The sequence below is a fragment of the Trachymyrmex septentrionalis genome, unplaced genomic scaffold, assembly GCF_001594115.1.
Source record: "Trachymyrmex septentrionalis isolate Tsep2-gDNA-1 unplaced genomic scaffold, Tsep1.0 scaffold168, whole genome shotgun sequence".
NCBI lineage: Eukaryota > Metazoa > Arthropoda > Insecta > Hymenoptera > Formicidae > Trachymyrmex > Trachymyrmex septentrionalis.
The window spans coordinates 93,986-112,247 of record NW_017304842.1 but is presented as its reverse complement, the minus strand read 5'-3'; the positions used below and the strand labels follow the sequence as shown (position 1 = coordinate 112,247).

General features: G+C 36.6%; 2 protein-coding genes across 2 annotated transcripts in view; both read right to left on the bottom strand.

Annotated features, from left to right (window-relative positions):
- Positions 1-18,262, bottom strand: part of LOC108746350 — a 76,197-nt gene that overhangs the window by 40,967 nt on the left and 16,968 nt on the right. The window lies entirely within an intron of this gene.
- LOC108746343 lies at positions 2,524-4,058 on the bottom strand. The gene is made up of 2 exons (XM_018483051.1): positions 3,882-4,058; positions 2,524-3,094 (listed from the first exon to the last, which is right to left on the bottom strand). Exon 2 carries the CDS (start codon positions 2,989-2,991, stop codon positions 2,524-2,526), a length of 468 nt encoding a protein of 155 aa, XP_018338553.1. The 5' UTR covers positions 2,992-3,094; positions 3,882-4,058.

Here is an 18,262-nt window from a genome sequence, read left to right as displayed (position 1 = left end):
ATAATGTATTTTTTTTTTAATTAATAAAATAAACAAAAGGTTCTTACTTTTCTCTCAGCGGTCACCCACCATTCCGCTTGGACAGCAAAATAATTCCGCTGGTGAAAGACGGAGAGACGGAGCCCTCCCGGAGTTGAGTATCTCTCTCTCTCTCTCTCTCTCTCTCTCTCGTTACCAAGTTGAAACACCAGCACAGAATATGGGATAAGAAAGTAAAAGAGAAACAAAAGGGAGGAAAAGGAGAGAAGAAGCAAAGAGACGCCCACGCGATCGCGCCGCGCAGCCGAGAGCGACTCGCCGACTGCGAGTGCGACTGAGTGACTGACTGACCGACTCCTCCGGCCGCTCCGGCGTGTACCGTCACCTTACTTGCACTCGACGCATACACACGTATACCATGCGGCCTGGCATCCACGAGCGCTCCCCGCCCTTGCCTCCGCAGGCCTTTCGTTTCCAGTTCCATTCCAGAGCCCGACCCAACGTGGCCCCCAACGTGCCTTTTGTTGCATCTCGTCCGCTCCGCTCCGCTCCGCCATTCCAGCGTTCCGCCGCTCTTCCGACCGGTTCAACGGCGTTATTTCTCCCTGCGTCGTTTTGGACCGCTCTACATACGAGGCGGAGATCTGCCGAGTGCAATTAGCCCGTAGAATCAATTTCCGCCAGACTCGACGCCAAGCTTAGTTAAACAAGCTTTCTTTCTCCGTTAATTAAAAAAAAAAAAAAAAAAAGAAAGAAAAAAAAGGAAGAAAGAAACAGAATAACAGCAAATTATACGAAGGCTGTTGATGCGATCGGATCTCTTCATTATGTATGTTAGATGCGTGTAACGTAATTAGTCGCATGGAATTTGATACTTGCATCGCAGTCGTCAAATTTGTTTTCCATACAGTATTTATTTCTACATTCGTTTTATTTTTAAGCAATAAAAACTACCTTCGCCTCTAGATATTTATTTGTAAGAAAAGAATACAAGAATATTGCAATTTCGTTTTACTCGGGACCCTCTTTATCCACTGTATTTGAAATGGATGTAATCGTAAACTGATAGATTAAGGGTTAAAATATCGAATATGCGCACAAGTTACATTCTAACGAGATTATAATTTATATGATGATGGTGATATTTAGTACGAAACGTCCAAAAACCGGTACTTTATAACTATAGCGCAGTACGGCTTCAAGCCGAAACGTGAAACCTCAATAACAACCTTGCTATATAATCGATTCTGGCGCATCGAGTTGCATCGAAGCACCATGAACGAAACGTAAACTCATGATGCAAGAAATTCCTTAAAAATATAAATACGTTAAATAAACGACGCGCAGAACGCAATAATTATAAATCGCTACAAAACCGCCGCTATAATTATATAAATTCCCGCAAGCGCACAAAATCTGAATCTTATGTCTACGTATGAAGCTACGTAGAATTTGCAGCAATTCTTCCAACTCAATATTTTTTATTCGATTAAATTGAAGAAATAAAATGTACGTTTTTAAAGGAAAATTTGAAATTTATTTAAACTCTTTTATTTTAGAATCAAAGACAAGTTAATGTAATGTATGACTATATAATCGAGTACAGTTATTGAAATTATGGACTATTCTGATTATAAACATAAAATAAATCTAAGCGTATAGTGTCAATCGAGTATTTTTTCCACATTTTTCATACCCCAGTTAAATTAGAACATGCTCCACATATTCATAGCTTGAGGCTAGCTGTAACCTCATCAATTCGTAACCCGTATTGTTAGGCAACCCAATATACTTCTTTGCAAAGAGATTGCTCGTCTACTTTATGAAACTCACGTTTTGTTTAATTTAATATTGAAAGTGGAATAATGAAATTAATAATATTTGTGGCTTGGTTAATAAAAATTTTAATTTTATTAAGAATTATATTTAAAAAATATTCAAACGACACACATAAATTATAAAAAGGGTAATTTGGTTACTTATGTTCTATTTAAATATTTCGATAAATTATAATGACAAAAACTTATTATTACAATAGTAATATTAATTAAGTATATTTTTTGTAAAATAATATTTAAATAATGACATCTTATAATTGTAATCCACAAGTATATTCAATAAGTAATAAAAATAAATAATTATATTATCTTCGCAAGGTTAAGATAAAATATATTAAGTATTACAATATATTAAAATATATTTATAAATACATGCAGGGACGTATACTATATAGTTCGTAAAATAAATGAATTACTTATATAATTTACGCATTATATATAAATGCGTAAAATAATGCTTAATCTTCAAATCTTTAAAATAAGCTAACATTACATTCTATAACATAACAATATTTCTTATTCTATCGTATATATATATATATATATTTGGCTCGCAATTGTTGCTTATAAAAAAGAAAGAAATTTGTAAAAGAAATAAAAAATATATTTAATTTTATAAAATAAATAAATAAATTATTTATATTAAATAGGCATAAGGTAACGCTTAATCTCAAAATTTTTAAAATAGGCTAACTTCATTTACATTCTACAACATAACAATATTTCTTATTCTATCGTATATATTTGGCTCGCTTTTGTCGCTTATATAAAGGAAAGAAGTTTTCTGTAAAATATCAGATCCAATGTTCCCCTGCGGCGTATTTACAGTACAATCGTCTTCACTTTCATCGACGATACTGTTTAACTCATGCGTCATATTGGATCTGATATGCATGGAATCTTCGGAAATGTTTTCTTGCATGGGACTCCTATAATTACGATCGTAAATCGACATTATTGACATGTTTTTTATGTAATCTACATCCACTTGTGGGTCTGCTATAATTTTCAAAGTCTCAAAGTTTATTGTAGCCTCCAACTTAGCGTGCATTTCTCGTTCCCCTTTCCAGCGTACATGTTTCTTAATTTCTTGATCCAATGGAATTAATTTTCTTTTTCTCAAGAGACGCTTAATTTTTATAAACGGTTTCGGTATTCTCTTCAATTTCCCCATTTTTCATATATTATATCAAGAGGTACTAATATTTTTTATCTGTTATCGTTTTACAATGTTTTCGTTTTCGTATGTTTTAGTATTCATTAAGATACGTATTGTTCTGAAAGAAGTAAAAATATTGCCTTCAATTATTAATTCATATGTAGCAGTAAATATACAACTTGATTATTGTATAATATATTACTTATTAGCAATTAAATATTTGTCTAAATTCAATTTTTGTTTCGCTTGTATTTAATAGCAAAATAATTGCGTTTATTTATATAACTATAACTATATCTGTATATTTCAAGTATATATTTCAAATGTTTAGTACACTATTTTAGTAGTTTGTAGATTTTGATTTAAAATTCGAGGTGAAACACGTCTTAAGATAAACGATTTTATTACTTTGACATGGAAAAATAACGAATAAAATGGCTACTTTATTCTATTCTATTTTATTTTATTATTTTCTTAGATTAAAATACGAATGACTGTGATAACATTTCGCCAACATAAACGTTATACAATGATATACGATTATTGCAATAAATACTATATTAGTGAGCTTTATATATACTACAATCTATATTGTTCTTTATATAATATAGTATATTATATACCCTATATATATATACTCTCTCTGTAGTATAAAGCTCACTGGATTATCGTTCTGCTATATATCGCCATCTAGTGATTGAAAGTATCATATTCTATATAAAGTACACCATCAGTACACAAAAGGTCTGTCTTTTCTTTAGCTAAAGTTTTTGTACGATTCATCTTTCTTCTTCCTCTTCACGTTGGAGAGGAAAAGAATAAAGATGAACCAAGTTCATCTTTACAAGTTCATAAAGATGCACGAAGTTCAGCTAAAAAGAACAGACCTAAAATCATATACGTACCCAATAAAATGTCTGTATTTGCTGATAATATATTTAAAATATCGAATATCGTTAATCTCCTTTCGATATTCAATGGTTTATTAATATTTAAACTGTTAAACAAACGTAATATTTTTCTTGGATTAATACTACAGCACAAAATTGCGCAGCACTTCCTAGTATCTGCTGTAGCCTCTGTGGCTGACTACTAACTGCTGGAAATAGCGTATTCTGCCATCTAGCTACACTTTGCTAACTATCATGCAAACAGAGAAATTTCTACAATATCGACATTGTGATATAGTTATAAAGTAATTAAAAATATATTTATTGTTAAACAAATTAGACATCAAATCAAATATCTGATATTATTCACTTTGAATAGAACAATATAAAGTCAAATGAATATTTGTAGAGGAAAAAAAAAATAAAAACAAACAAATTAATGTTAATTAGGAAAAATGAAAAGTATATTGAAATATGTAATCAAATTAGTCATATATTTTCGATGATTAAAAGTGTTTTTAGAAATCGACTATTATTTTTTCTATGATTGTATTTTCTTGATAAAATATAACATATAAAATATAAAATATATATAATATTTATAATATATAACATTATTAATATATCATTTAGTGGATTATATCTCCATTGAATAATTACATTAATAAATAGAAAAAGCACCCATGAATATATTTGTGAACTAAATTCCAAGGTTGGGTAAGTTAACTTTTTTTTTTAACTAAGTTAAGTTAAAGTTAACAACCTTGAAAACTTAACTTAGTTAAGATACAAGCTAATTTATAATGAAATTAATTGAATTAAAAGTTAAATTAATAAAAAAAAAAGTAATTGAAAGTTACAAGTTAAATTTGTTTTTTTTATTTCCAGGGTTTTAGTCTTACAAATAACGGAAATGACAAATATATAGCATTCATTTAGAAAATACTCTACATTCTATTTATATATTTTGTTTATATGTGTTACTGTTTATATAGACTGTTATATATATGTTTGAATATTTTGTTCACATATACTTATTAAATTTAAGTAATAAAGCCATTTCGAAATTTTTGTCGGACATCTTTTCTCGCAAGTTATCGAAAATGAATTTTCCTGCACTGAACAGCCGATCAATGTGAGCCCACATGAGCCGAAGATGGTATTGATGTGTTATATTTTAATAATAAGGAATAATAGATTTCAACCTATCAGAAACTAGATACATCAAAATATATGGTTTCTAATAAATTGAAATCTGGGGGTCGATTATGTAATTTGAAATGAGATGAAAATTACAAAAGTGCGCAAATTCATTAGAATATTTATGATTTCATTGGTCAACATCTAGTAAATTTACTTACTTTTGCAATTTTCATCTCATTTTAAGCTATCGCTATATATACTATTGCTGCCTATTATATCTGAGACTTAACTTCAAAAAATTAAATAAAAAATTAATAGTTACGGATAAAATGTGTAACTAAATAAAGTTAAAAAGTTAAGAGTCTAAATTGTAACTAAGTTAACTTAAAATTAATTATCTTTTTAACTTTTTAACTTAACTTTTATCTTTTTAACTTAGCACAATTCAACCCTGTTAAATTCCCAAGATAATAAATTCAAAAATGATAAAGAAATGATAAACAAGACGATTGGCACTGTAAATTGGTGCGCAGTTTTTTATTTTTTAAAAATATTTTACATTAAATCATAAGAGAAATACTTGTATATACATGGCTCGATTAATCTTTTAGTCTTCTTCAGCAAAAAACTCACATAAATATGTATTCACTAGATATCATAGTTATTTATATCGTATTCACATATGGAATTCATAACTTTTTCTTTATTCTACATACCCAGACAACACAAAGTATCCAAAAGAGAGACATAAGACGTTTTTGGCGTCTAAATGACGTCTTATGTCTTATCTGAGTATATACAAGTATGTATATAATACTATTTTAGGATTTTATATTTAGTTGTTATATGTAGTTATATGTTATATTATCTCTTATTTTAAAATAAAAAACTTTTCGAAATTTCCATAATTAATAAAAAATGATTGGCGGAAGAATGAAGTATGACTTTGTATATATATATATATATATATATATATATTAGGTGTTGAAGATACATTTTTCTTTGTATCTCTTAAAGCCACAAGAAATATGAAAAATATTGAAGTTATATGTCTCTTAAAGCAAAATAAAATATAAGATATTAATTGCTAGAGATAAGAAAAATAAAATGCTGTCATTATATCAAACATCACATGGAGAGAAAAAAAGAGGGAGAGAGAGAGAGAGAGAGAGAGAGAAGGAAGATTTCATAGAAATCATTAATCAAATAAAGTTAGATTTGTAGGTACATTGGTTGATTTAATTATTAAAGGAAAGCAAGAAACGTGACAATTGTAAACCAGTTTCAGTTATGTAGAACCTGAGATACGAACTTTACAACTACAATGTGACTTGGGTATTCATTTTAGATGACCGCAATTATACTTGGTTTCGCTTCCCAACAACGTGAAAGTTTAACAGATATCTAACAGACGTCCTAATCTTACAAATCATCTTTTACAGGCTCCTCATATGTTCTGTAGATTTTCTTCAGTCATTACTTTTTATTGTCAAACATTTTTTGTCAGTTAAATATTTTTAATTTAGTAAAATGAAAAAAAAAGATGTTAAAAAAAAAATAAATATAAAAATACAGAATCATAATTAAAATTATAATTTTTAATAAATAAGTAAATTTAAATTTGCAAACATACAAGAATGATTTCTATTCTTACTTGTAATAATTTGATTTGTAACGGAAGCATAATGGCAAAACAACGTTAAAAATCTAACTCAGCAACATGAAAAATAATTAACTCTTCAATAACTCAACATAACGGTCTGTGACAATTTATCATATAGAATTCTTCAAATACCCACAAAATAATAAGTAATTATAATTAATAAAGTGTATTTTTAAAACTTTAATAAGTACATTTCAATTAATCTTTCACATGCAATATTACGCATCAATTATATAATCTTCGATAAATATTCCTCAAGTAATAAAAATCGTGAAGAACGTCAATGATTAGGCCAAAGACATAAAGTACTTAAGAATAGCTCATTTGTAAATTTAGTTTATATATCGCGATGAATTAATCCTTCTCGAAAACGTTGAATAAGACACAACCGCAGGTAGCGTTTCCGCGCTTCAGCATCGGGTGGAAAGAATCTGCGCACGTGCACCGAGCACGACCGACCTGACCTGACTGAAGCAAAGGGATGATCAATAACTTCCAGGATATATAAGGCTCCGTTCCGGTAGAGCGTGTGCACCTCTTGAGTTCACGTGATCGGTTTATCGCGTACCACACGGACCCCTAGTCTCGATCGCGTTATAGTCGGCGACTGCGTTTCAAATTGGTCTGTATATACGTCAGATAGCATCGCAGAGGTATTACATCTATTGGGTATAAGTGCTTAGCGTATATATAAGATACACCGATATTACATTACGAGTTTATCGGTCGTAGTAATGTAAGGTTTTCCATTTGTTCCGCTATATATGAACGATCCCGGTAAGCGTAAAAATCGAGCGTGCACGATGCGTGATGTACGACGGTATCTACTCCGGAGTGAGCGTTTTCGGTAACAGTGTTTCAGTATGTAGAAAAAAAAAAAAAACCAGACGTTAAGCTTTCCGACAAAATTACATTTCGACGGATCATTAACGTCGAAAGGTATGTGCACGCACGATTTCCGCCAACATGGCATCACGTTTTTTTGTCAGAAATACGGTAAATATCACTAATCCTCTTCTTCTACATCGCGATACGGACAGCGATATAAATTCAACTTTATTTCCAACGTGCACATACAATTAAAAGGCCGAGGTCTTGTAATTTTGAGATTTCTTTTTTTTTTTTCTAAGTACATAATATCTTGTAAAATTTTAAAATACTTTTATTCGATTGTGTCGGGCAATTTTGATGTAATGAAGATATTTTTGAGTCATATATAATTGTGACACTTAAATAATTAGCGTTCGCACAAGAGAAGTGTAACACAGGCCAGAGGCCTAACGCAAGAGGAAGAAGATTTTTGATTCAATGTAATAATTCATAAGATTCGATCTATTACATAATGAGAACAATGTTAAATTTTCCACGAAAAAGATACACGTCTACCGATACCGTTCATGAAACGTTTAAAGAGGTTGTAAAGGCATAAAGCACATATATTAATATTTACGCTTTGAACAAACTACATACATGTGAAAGTTGTGCTCATAACATTCTGTTTTTATTTGAGCAACACATTTTTTAAGTAATAATAAAAATCTAAATCTTTCTATATAAATATTTCAAGTATTAAATATTTTTGAATTCGTTAAATGCTTATATAAAAAAATTGAAATTTTTATTATTACACATTTTAGACTATTTATTTTATTTGACATTAGTTTTATTGTTATACAACAAACATTTTTTAAGTAATAATGACAAATCTAAATCTTTCTATATAAATATTTCAAGTATTAAATATTTTTGAATTCGTTAAGTACTTATATAAAAAAAATTGAGATTTTTATCATTATTTCATAATACATTTTCATATATTTCTATTAGAGTACAAAAAAAATATTATATTTCTATCGAAACAACTTTCGATCGACTGTCTCTAATTTTTTTGTACCACTTTACAATGCAATTTAAAATAATCCGTAATTGCTTTAAGTAACTCCTAACATATATTGCATCTGCCTTACAACCTCCTTAAATACGGAAGCGACGTAAAAAAAAGATATATTAGGAATATGAACGTTCTTACGAGGCTTTGCACATATCCACGAATAATCGTATATGAACGAACAAAATGAAATACTTAAATTGAATAGAACAACACGTAATTCTTCCGTTTTCACGTTGATAACGAATATGATTATTTTCCACACGTTCGCAGAACGTGTGGCATGGTGTAGGCCTCCTGGGGATTCCCGCCATGTAAAAAAACGGGAACGCGTCCGGGCACGGTACCCCCTGGGTGACGAGGAAAGCCGTGCCACTTTACGTTTCTGTTAATTATCGGGATTCATTCATAAGCAAATCGGCGGTTTATTCTTTCCCCGTCGCAATTTCTCAGCCAACTTATGCACGGCGAGTAAGTACCGCGAGAAAGTTAGCGGGCGCGCGCGAGACGGTGATTTCGCGTGGCGTTCGATTAATTTCTCGCGAACGAACTTTAGCGTGCTTTTAGCCTCGCATTGTTTCGTAATCGCATCTTTTCCGGATTAATGCCAGTGGAGCGGAGTGGCGCGTTCTACTAATTTTTGGGTGCGGCTGCTACCCGCTAATCGGCTGTAAATAAACTCTAAACAACCGTTTCCACGAAATAATTACATCCCGAGTGCACACTCGCGTTTACGTTATCATAATTTCCAATCTTCGTAGTTAATGCACATAATTAGTTCCCTCCTATTTTTTTTTTCTTTTCTATTTTTTTTCCCCCCCGCTCTTCATTAAAATCGCTATCCACGCTTCATCGTTTCGCCGCGTGCGCGCAACTGGTAGATGCGCAAACAGTGTACGTAACGGCATGCCGTAAATCGAGTTTCGCCCGACACTCGTCGTGTATATACGACAGAAAATCTCACTTTAATGAGTGAAACCCGTATCTATTAAGGCCTAACGCCCAACGTCCAGTCTGTTACCACGATGAAACGCTAACCGAACGTTTATATTCATTGCGGAAAGCTTTATTAACACGTTATTATTACCGAGGCGCTCGCTATATATATATATATGTGTGTGTGTACCATTGTCCGCCAAAGAAATCGCAATCGAAATCGCGGAGGCGGCTGTATAACGAGAAAAAAAAAAAAAAAAAAAAAAAAAACGAAACAGTAGCGTCTCCTTGCACCTACTTACCTACTTACCGTCCTTCGTGGCCGCATTTCGATCCTCTTCGAAAAATTCGCCTAATGTGCCCTTTGCCCGTCCTACTTCCACGGATCTCTCGAAATGTGCACGGTCATCGTCCCATTTCGTCAGCCTGTTTCCGCTGCTAATAATCTCCGCCTCTGCCACTCACGATGATTATGAAGAAGTTGTTTGCGCGGCGGCCTCGAGTGAAAATGACAACAGTCGTCTCTCGGAGGAAGGTGGACAAAAAGGATCGACGCGACGGGGCGAACTTAACGATCTCTGTCACAGTGAAGAATACATCAGGCGGATAGAGTTAGAATCGTGAAGCAGCGGTTTGCAGACTTCTCTAGTATACACTGACATATACGCCTGGATTTTTCGCGTGCACGCTACAATACCGATATCTCGGGATACGATACTCGCATAGTATTTGGTCTTTCTGAGAAGCTCGCGAAGCTGCCGGGATGCGACGGATATGTATGCAATAGCGTACAACGCATACAGTCTATTATTAGCAGACGTAATAGATCCGCACGTGTACGGTACTATTTCCTTTAGCACGACGAGAGAGCGATGCAATATAAACACCCACGTAACAAGATGTATTAACCTACTCAGACATTGCATTAGATATTACCAATCGAGTGGAGGATACTCCAGAATCGTCTATGCATTTACGTCGTCTATGAACGCTGCAGTCACTATCTCTAAGTGCTACTGTATTCGCAACGACTTTTAGCTAATAGACGATGTACGTCTGATTGCTTCTGTATTAACTGCTAGTGTGAATTCTCTCTCCGACGTGCATCCGGAGAAATAGGGATCGTTTTTTGCGACTGGGATCGGGGTTTGTTGGACGAATCGGCGCGCGTGTCCGAAACAATTTATGTCAGGCTTTCTGTTCAGATCTTGCCGACTTATTTCTATTATCCCCCGTGAAATTCTGCGGTTTCTATTAAATCGAGAAAGCCAAACAAGGCGTTCGGTCTCCGCCGCGATAATTGAAGAGTTGTCACATCGTGCAGTCACGTTGCTGAGGATGATTTTCAAAGGAGGATAAGTAGACGAATATACAGATAGATGGATATATGGGGATAGGGAGAGAGAACTTATTAAGTGCTCTGAGCTGACATTGTGCCCTCAAGCGCGGAACAGATCACATAATCGATATATTTGATACAACACGATATATTTGATACACACAATATAACAATGATGACGGCAATAAAGTGACGTGTGAAAAAAATATATAAGAGAGAGAGAGGGAGAATTTAGTCATCGATTAATTGACAATTTCCCAAGCGAGATTAATCTCGATGATACATTTACCAGCAATGCGTTCCCGCGCTCTAATCTTGCGCCGTGAAATTGCAAAGAACGAGAGGAGTGCGCGTGTTGCTCCCAGCGTATCGATACTACGAAAAGTAGGCACGTACGCGGGAGACGCTGGGATGACGCTGGGATTCGCCAATATTGAAGAGTACGTAGAGAGAGAAAAAAAAATAAAGATACTCGTTCTCTCACCAGTGTGCACTCACCAAGTACGAGACGTGCAACGAATGCCTCGCTCGCGCGCCGTCTTGAGCGCGTGCAACTTTCACCATCCAGCCATTGTCGCTGTTTCATTATATGCTAACTCACATGCGCGTCGCACACGTACGTACGTACGGCGTAAGACATGGCTTTCGTTTCCAGCCAGCGAGAGACAGTTCGTCTCTCATTCAGACTCACGCGAGCAATATGGTATGATTAATTTGTTATCAGCGGAACGTATCCCGCCGAGTGTATATCCGGGCGAAACGCCGGTACGTTTCTTTTCGGGAGGAAACACGGGAGAGATACGTAGACGTATCTCCCGAGTCCATTAATATTAATTTAACGCATCTATCAGCCACGTCGCGCGATTCTCTCAACATGTGCGAGCGCATGAAAATCAAATTATGACTGCGTTAACCTAAATATCTGATTTTGCGAAATGAACGTCGCAGCGAGGCGAGCTAGCGAATGAAGCGGGTAATATTTAATCGGGAGTAAGTAACCGTCGTTAAACCGTCTATACCGTTCGTTCAATTATTGGCCGCGCCATTGATGAGGAAACTGTACGTCGCAGTAGCCGGTAATTAGAAGTCGGTGGCTCGCGAAATTTTCCAACGTTCCTGTACAGACGTAAAGATCGGTCGCAGAGCTGGCGGGGTACGTTTCCAGATTTTCGCGAGATTCGAATTAACCGAGCCTCGTAAGTCGAATCCTCGATTCTCGCGATCTCGCGAGTCTACCTGCCGGCATCCCCAAGCCACGTTTCGTCCTCGTTCGTTTTCTCACGCGTAAACGGCGAACGATTTGCGAGAGTATCGTTAACCGCTCGCTCCTCGGGGCAGGTATTTTTTACAACGAGCAGCACTTAGCGCTACAATCCCCGAAATTGCATCGCTGCACGCGAGAGAGAGAGAGAGAGAGAGAGAGAGAGAGAGAGAGAGACTGGCGGTGGACAATCTGATAGCGGCGCGTTCGCCGGCTGGTTCGCCACAATCGCCGCACAGCATCCGGATCGCTCTTCCTTCCTCCATTTCGCAAGATGACCACCCGCTTGTTTTTCGCGAACACGATTAAACGCGCGCCCGCCGGACGTTCCGTGACACGATCGTAGGTTTTACGCGCGTGGAACCGTGGCGAAACAATGGAGCCGGTAGCTTCCGCTTTGTCGCGACGACAATATGGCGCCGGTTCTAATAGCTCTTTCAATGCCGTTACGTAAAAAACGGCGAAAATTCATATCCGGCGGACTCTCGACTTTATTGTCCAGAATTTTGCGTAATACGCAAAAATAATAACGCTCGCCTTCGCGTGCACGACAGTGACTTTCGCTTCTCTCACTTTACTTTAGCGAGCGTCCTCATCACGCGTGTATTTCCGAGGGGATATTACTGGACCACTAAAAAGCCAAGTGCGTGATCATCGTTGGACCAGAATCTCCAAAGACTGAGATTCGGATCCTCTTGCAGCTGACGATTTGAAGCAGCTCGCCCTGCCGCTGTCTACGCTCAATATTTGACTGACCCAGAATCATACTTGCCAAACCCGTGTTTTTCTTGTTTAGATAAAATATTTAGAGATTGCAGGTTAGCCGTGTACGGCACTTAGCTAATGCTAGCCAATTGACTTCGGTGAAACGACTCGCGTCCCATTTTTCTCCGTTATAGGCTTTTCGATGTTATAAATGAAATACGACGCTTTATAAATTTGTACTGCCGTAAAAACAACGCCCGTAATGAGATTTTAAATCGTAAAATCTTAAGCTGTAAGAAATTGACCGATTGCGATTGAATATTAAAGAGACAATCGACTGATCAGTTTCTTCCTTATAAATCCCGAGTCAAGATTTTCCTCCTACTTTCAATCTTAGTTTTAGGACGTAGACTCTAGAGATTTATAATAGGTTCTAATCTAATAAAGCGAACTTGCAAATGGCAGTTATCGGAAAATTTCCTATTTTTCGATTCGAAAGAAATTTTCTAAATAGAAGCTGTAGATTAAATGATATTAAAAGAGCTCCTATTTGATCCTTTTAAGGATCAACAGATTTATAAGGTTTAATTGAGGTTTAATTGAGGTTGAAAAAGATTGAAAATAGGAACTAAAATTTCGACTCGGGAAGGCTTCAAATTTTAACCCTCAAAAATCTCATTGTAATCGCTTAAGTGTATTTAATTGTCAGCTGTAACGAAAATTGTAGTCTTTGGAAACACCGCGTTTCCTTTTTAAACCACGTAGATAATCAAGGACATGAATTATTTTCGACCGTATGAGGCCGGTAATCGCCTTAAAGTTTGTCATGTTCTGCGGCTCTTTTAGCGCGTCCCGAAATTCCGGTGCATTAACGGTGGATCAAGGAATCCGAGGAATAACGGCTCGCCAACGAGAAGAGAGAGAAAGAGAGAGAGAGAGAGAGAGAGAGAGAGAGAGAGAGAGAGAGAGAGAGGGAGGGAGGGGGAGAGAGAGAGAGAGAGAGAAAACTTATATATGTATAGCTTTCTTAAAGTAAAGAAATCGACAGATCTCGGAGAGCGAATTAAGAGCGGAGAGCCGAATGTCGTACATTAGTTACTGAACGGCCCAATGCCGCGGCTTTACAGAACGGAACGGAGAACGGCAGCTTCTCTCGTTTCCTACATTTTAATTGGCCGCACGATGATATATCCGTACGTCTCTAATTGAGCCTCGAGAGCGAAACGACGCGGCGCGGGGCGATGCGATATATGCGGATGGGATATATGTATACTATATGTATCAACAATTTAGAATTAGCAGTGCAAGCACCGAGGAGAAGTCGTCATCGGAGCGCATCGTCGATAGGAAAATTGCATATCGTAACCCAGTGGCTGGTGTTACAGCAGACGTGTCGTTCGGCGTGTCATTCTTAGTTAGGGGACCACTCGCGTAGCGATGCAATTTCACGCTAGATACGATTAAATAAATTCTCTTCCTTTCTCTAGATTAGATGAGTAAGTATTATAATCTGTAAAAGGAGAATATGAATTGAGAACAACAATACAGCTTATTTGCTTACAGGTTGATGCAACCTAAATGCCAAAGGTGCCAATCCCACAATTTCTATTATTTAAGTGGAACCTTAATGCCCTATTTTCTAAATCAACAGTTTTTGCTGTTTATACGAGCTGCTAGAAATTGTGGGATTAGATTATTCGCATTTATTCGCTCGTTCGTAACTGAATATTTCCCCTCCCCCCCCTCCACCCCGGAAAGGCACAGTAAAAATGGGAAATGTTCCTAAATTTGATCGACTCGACGAGAAGAGAGGATCAAACGCGGCATAAAGCTCGCGATCCGGCACAGTTATTCTGTTATAAATAAAGTCAGACTCGTTATTGTAACAAGATGTATGTTGCCCCTACAGATTGGATACCGCGAACCGACCCACTTCTTTGGCCTGAGAATACGATGAATGGGCCAGAAGACCCGATATAATCAATCCAACTGGTTTTACGTGACTGTTGAACACAACGTGTTCGGAACGTAAGTAACTTCTTATGATGATTGGTCGTTCTTTTGTACCTTAAATTTGGTGCTTCGGATTTTCCCAGTTAGCAGCATACGGCAAAATGTTATTAACAGTTCTTGCATTGTTGACGGTAGTGCGAGAAGATGGCGATGTGCTAATTTTTTTTCTGCTCTCCGTTTCCCACCTCACGTTTCGCGTTAAGCCCGTTTAGACGACGATTCGTGTCGGGATTCAAGACAGACTTATAATTTTGTATACTATGTGAGAAACGTTTGAAGAGAGAACCAGAAAACGCATACGTATCGAAGCGTGCATATATATTAAACTATGCAGTGAATAAAATTATAAATAGAATTATAAATAAAAAAAAATCTGATGCTTATTTATAGTGTAATAAATTAAACGTTCCATTCACACAATCGCGTTAGCTTTATCAACATATGAAATGCAGCTTCGATTTCGTAGTTTTCAGAAAAATTCAAGTCATTTGCGTTTTCGGGACAAGTAATAGAAATTAACCTTTTATTTCACAGTCGACGTGAGAGGGAGAAATATTCCGAAGTAGCAAGATGATGTTCCAATAAGGCTTTATTGACGCTTAGAACGTCATTTAACGTCACCTTACCACTTGGGTTATCGTAAGATTCGTCGGCGTTTCAGTATCGTATATCGCGGCTGATGTTTTTGCAAGATCGGTTATTGCATTCTATTTCTAGCAACGGAGGAAGCTGAAACGGACGAGGAATGAGAGAGTAAACCAGCGTGTCGAAACAGACGCGCGCTTTAAAAAACCATTGTTAAATTCAACGACCGTTTTAAAAACATCCCTCGTCCATAAACCCAGAAACACAAGTATTGTCTCGAGCTGACAAAATGCCTCTCGGTTTCGGTGCCACTCGGAAACCTTTGTTTCTATCCGTCGGAATCGACTGTAAAGCTGCCAGTAAAAATGTACCAAGCAATATCGCGCAGATGCGCATGCCGATACTATTCCGCACCGGTTAATTACGAGCGAGCGATAACGCGTCGGACATTTGCCGTCGGAAACGACGGCGGTTTCGGATAGTCGTTGGCTTTACGAGAAAATAAAGAACCGCGCGATTGTCCCATACGGTGTATTATTATGCAGAGCCGAGGATCGCCATTACTCGTCCCGTCGTGTCGAAAGTATCCCTAGGGTGTAGAAAATCTCGTAGGTAGGCACAAGGGTTGTGTGTATCGTTAGCGGTATGTGTTGTGATTTCGCCGCGTTGTTAAAAATCCCTTCTTTTATATCTTCCGAGCACGTTGCCCCCTTATAACGAGCGGCAATTAACGAGCCCGATACCAGTCTAACCAGTAATTTGGGGTATTTATCAGTGAACAGCCGGGTCCGAGGAAAGGGAAGAGGGGGAAGTAGGGAACCTTTCTAAGTCATCGACATGGTAAGATCAGGCTACAGGGCTAATCATTCGGGATGCATGCGTCTCACGGGGGCAACGGACGCATCGAAAATGAGGCGATCCTTCGATCTGGCCAGGAGGTGGAGGAGGGACTCGGTGGTTGTATTGCGTTAATCGTATGCCTGCGGTTTTGAATTCAAATTGGATTTTACGATTTATGTTCCGTTATGCATATCATCGCGCACAATCGGACCAATTTACAACGAGTTTTTCGGAGCGTAGCGCAAATCATTTTGCGGTCTCGAAACAAACGATAGTTCATCAGGCGATAGTCCTTCTTGAAACGGCTTATGAACGGCTACGTTAACGATATATATATATATATCTCGACCGTCCGTCTTAATTAATCGTGTCACCGCGTAATTAAAGGGGCAGCAGCGCGATAACCTGTTTCAACAATCTGGAAAAATCTCGGTTTCATCAGGCATTTATATGCATTTCCAGTCTGAATCGCAAAGCGATTTTATATACACGAGCCTTTCCCGCTAGTTGCCGGGATCTAGCTCAACAATACATCTCAGCTTGCCTCGTGCGTAATTAGTCGACGTATTTAATACAAAGACATACACGTGCGCACGCACGAGCGCGCTAATTAACGCAGGCGTTTTCACGGGCAAAGGGGTTATTGTCGACGGCGAAGCGAGGAGAGGAAGCCCTCGCGTTTGTTAAAGCTACTTCGGTTACAATTGTCGATTAATTAGCGGCGCGTGAACGCCTCTAGGCATTTGAAAATAAAAGATTTGTAGAAATTTCACTCACGATTAAACACCCTTCATTATAAATTGAGTTGAGGTACTAATCACCTAGAACATTTCTATTGTTAATTTTTCTTCCGACGAGAGAGAGAGAGAGAGAGAGAAAGATTCTGCAGAGAATGCTACGCGATGATACCAGCCACGTTTCTTCTATACTTTCTACGCTTTATCATTTTTTCAAATTGTACTGTATATTATTGACAGAATTTCTCGGCTTATTCGACGTATTACGTATATATATAATTAATGATATCAAAAAAACTTGTTTTTCTTTCAGCACGTTTGAAATTTATATATTAGATATTATTTTCTTATATTTTACATTTTGTACTGTTAATTTTCTGATGTATCATTGATATTTTTTTATTTCGTTAATAATTTCGATATTTATTATCCTCTGAATCTACAATATATATATATATATGTCACTTCGTTCAACTTCCCAAAACTATTATTTCTCTTTTTTTTTTAATTATTTTATTAAATACAATATATATTATTCGCAATAATAATAATTATTATTATTAGGCGTTAGGAACTCGAAAGCTCATTGCCGCAAATACCAAATCCCGCCACTGTTCCCGTCCCTGAGCAAGATCCCTCCATTTGTGATCCCTCGTACCCCATTTCGTTAAGGTCCATTCTAATATTATCTTCCCATCTACTTCTTGGTCTACCCAATGGTCTTTTCCCATCCGGTTTACCAATTAGTATTTTATATGCAGTTCGATTCTCATCCATACGCGCCGCGTGACCTGCCCATCTTAATCGACGCGATTTTATGACGATTATTACATTAATAATATCCGGACTATTATATAATTGATGTAATTATGCGTTGTGTAATTTTCTCCATTCGCCCGTTTCCTCATCGTGTTTTGACCCGATGATTTTTCGAAATATTTTATTTTCGAAAGCCCTAAATCTTTTCTCGTCTTGTAATGTAAGTGACCACGCTTCGCTGCCATAAAGGACTACCGGTAAAATAATCGTTCTGTAAATTCTAATTTTTAAGGGCCTAGACAATATCCGCGAACCGAGTAGTTTCTTAACCGAATAGAAGCACGCATTTCCCAACTTAATTCTTCTCTTAAGCTCTTCTCTTATTTCATTAGTTTGGTTTAAAATCGATCCTAAATACTTAAAATTGCTAACCCGTTCAAAAATTTTATCACAGACGACCAGGTTTCCGTTATTATGAATATTCTGGATTCTATCAGTGACCATATATTTAGTTTTTTCAACGTTTA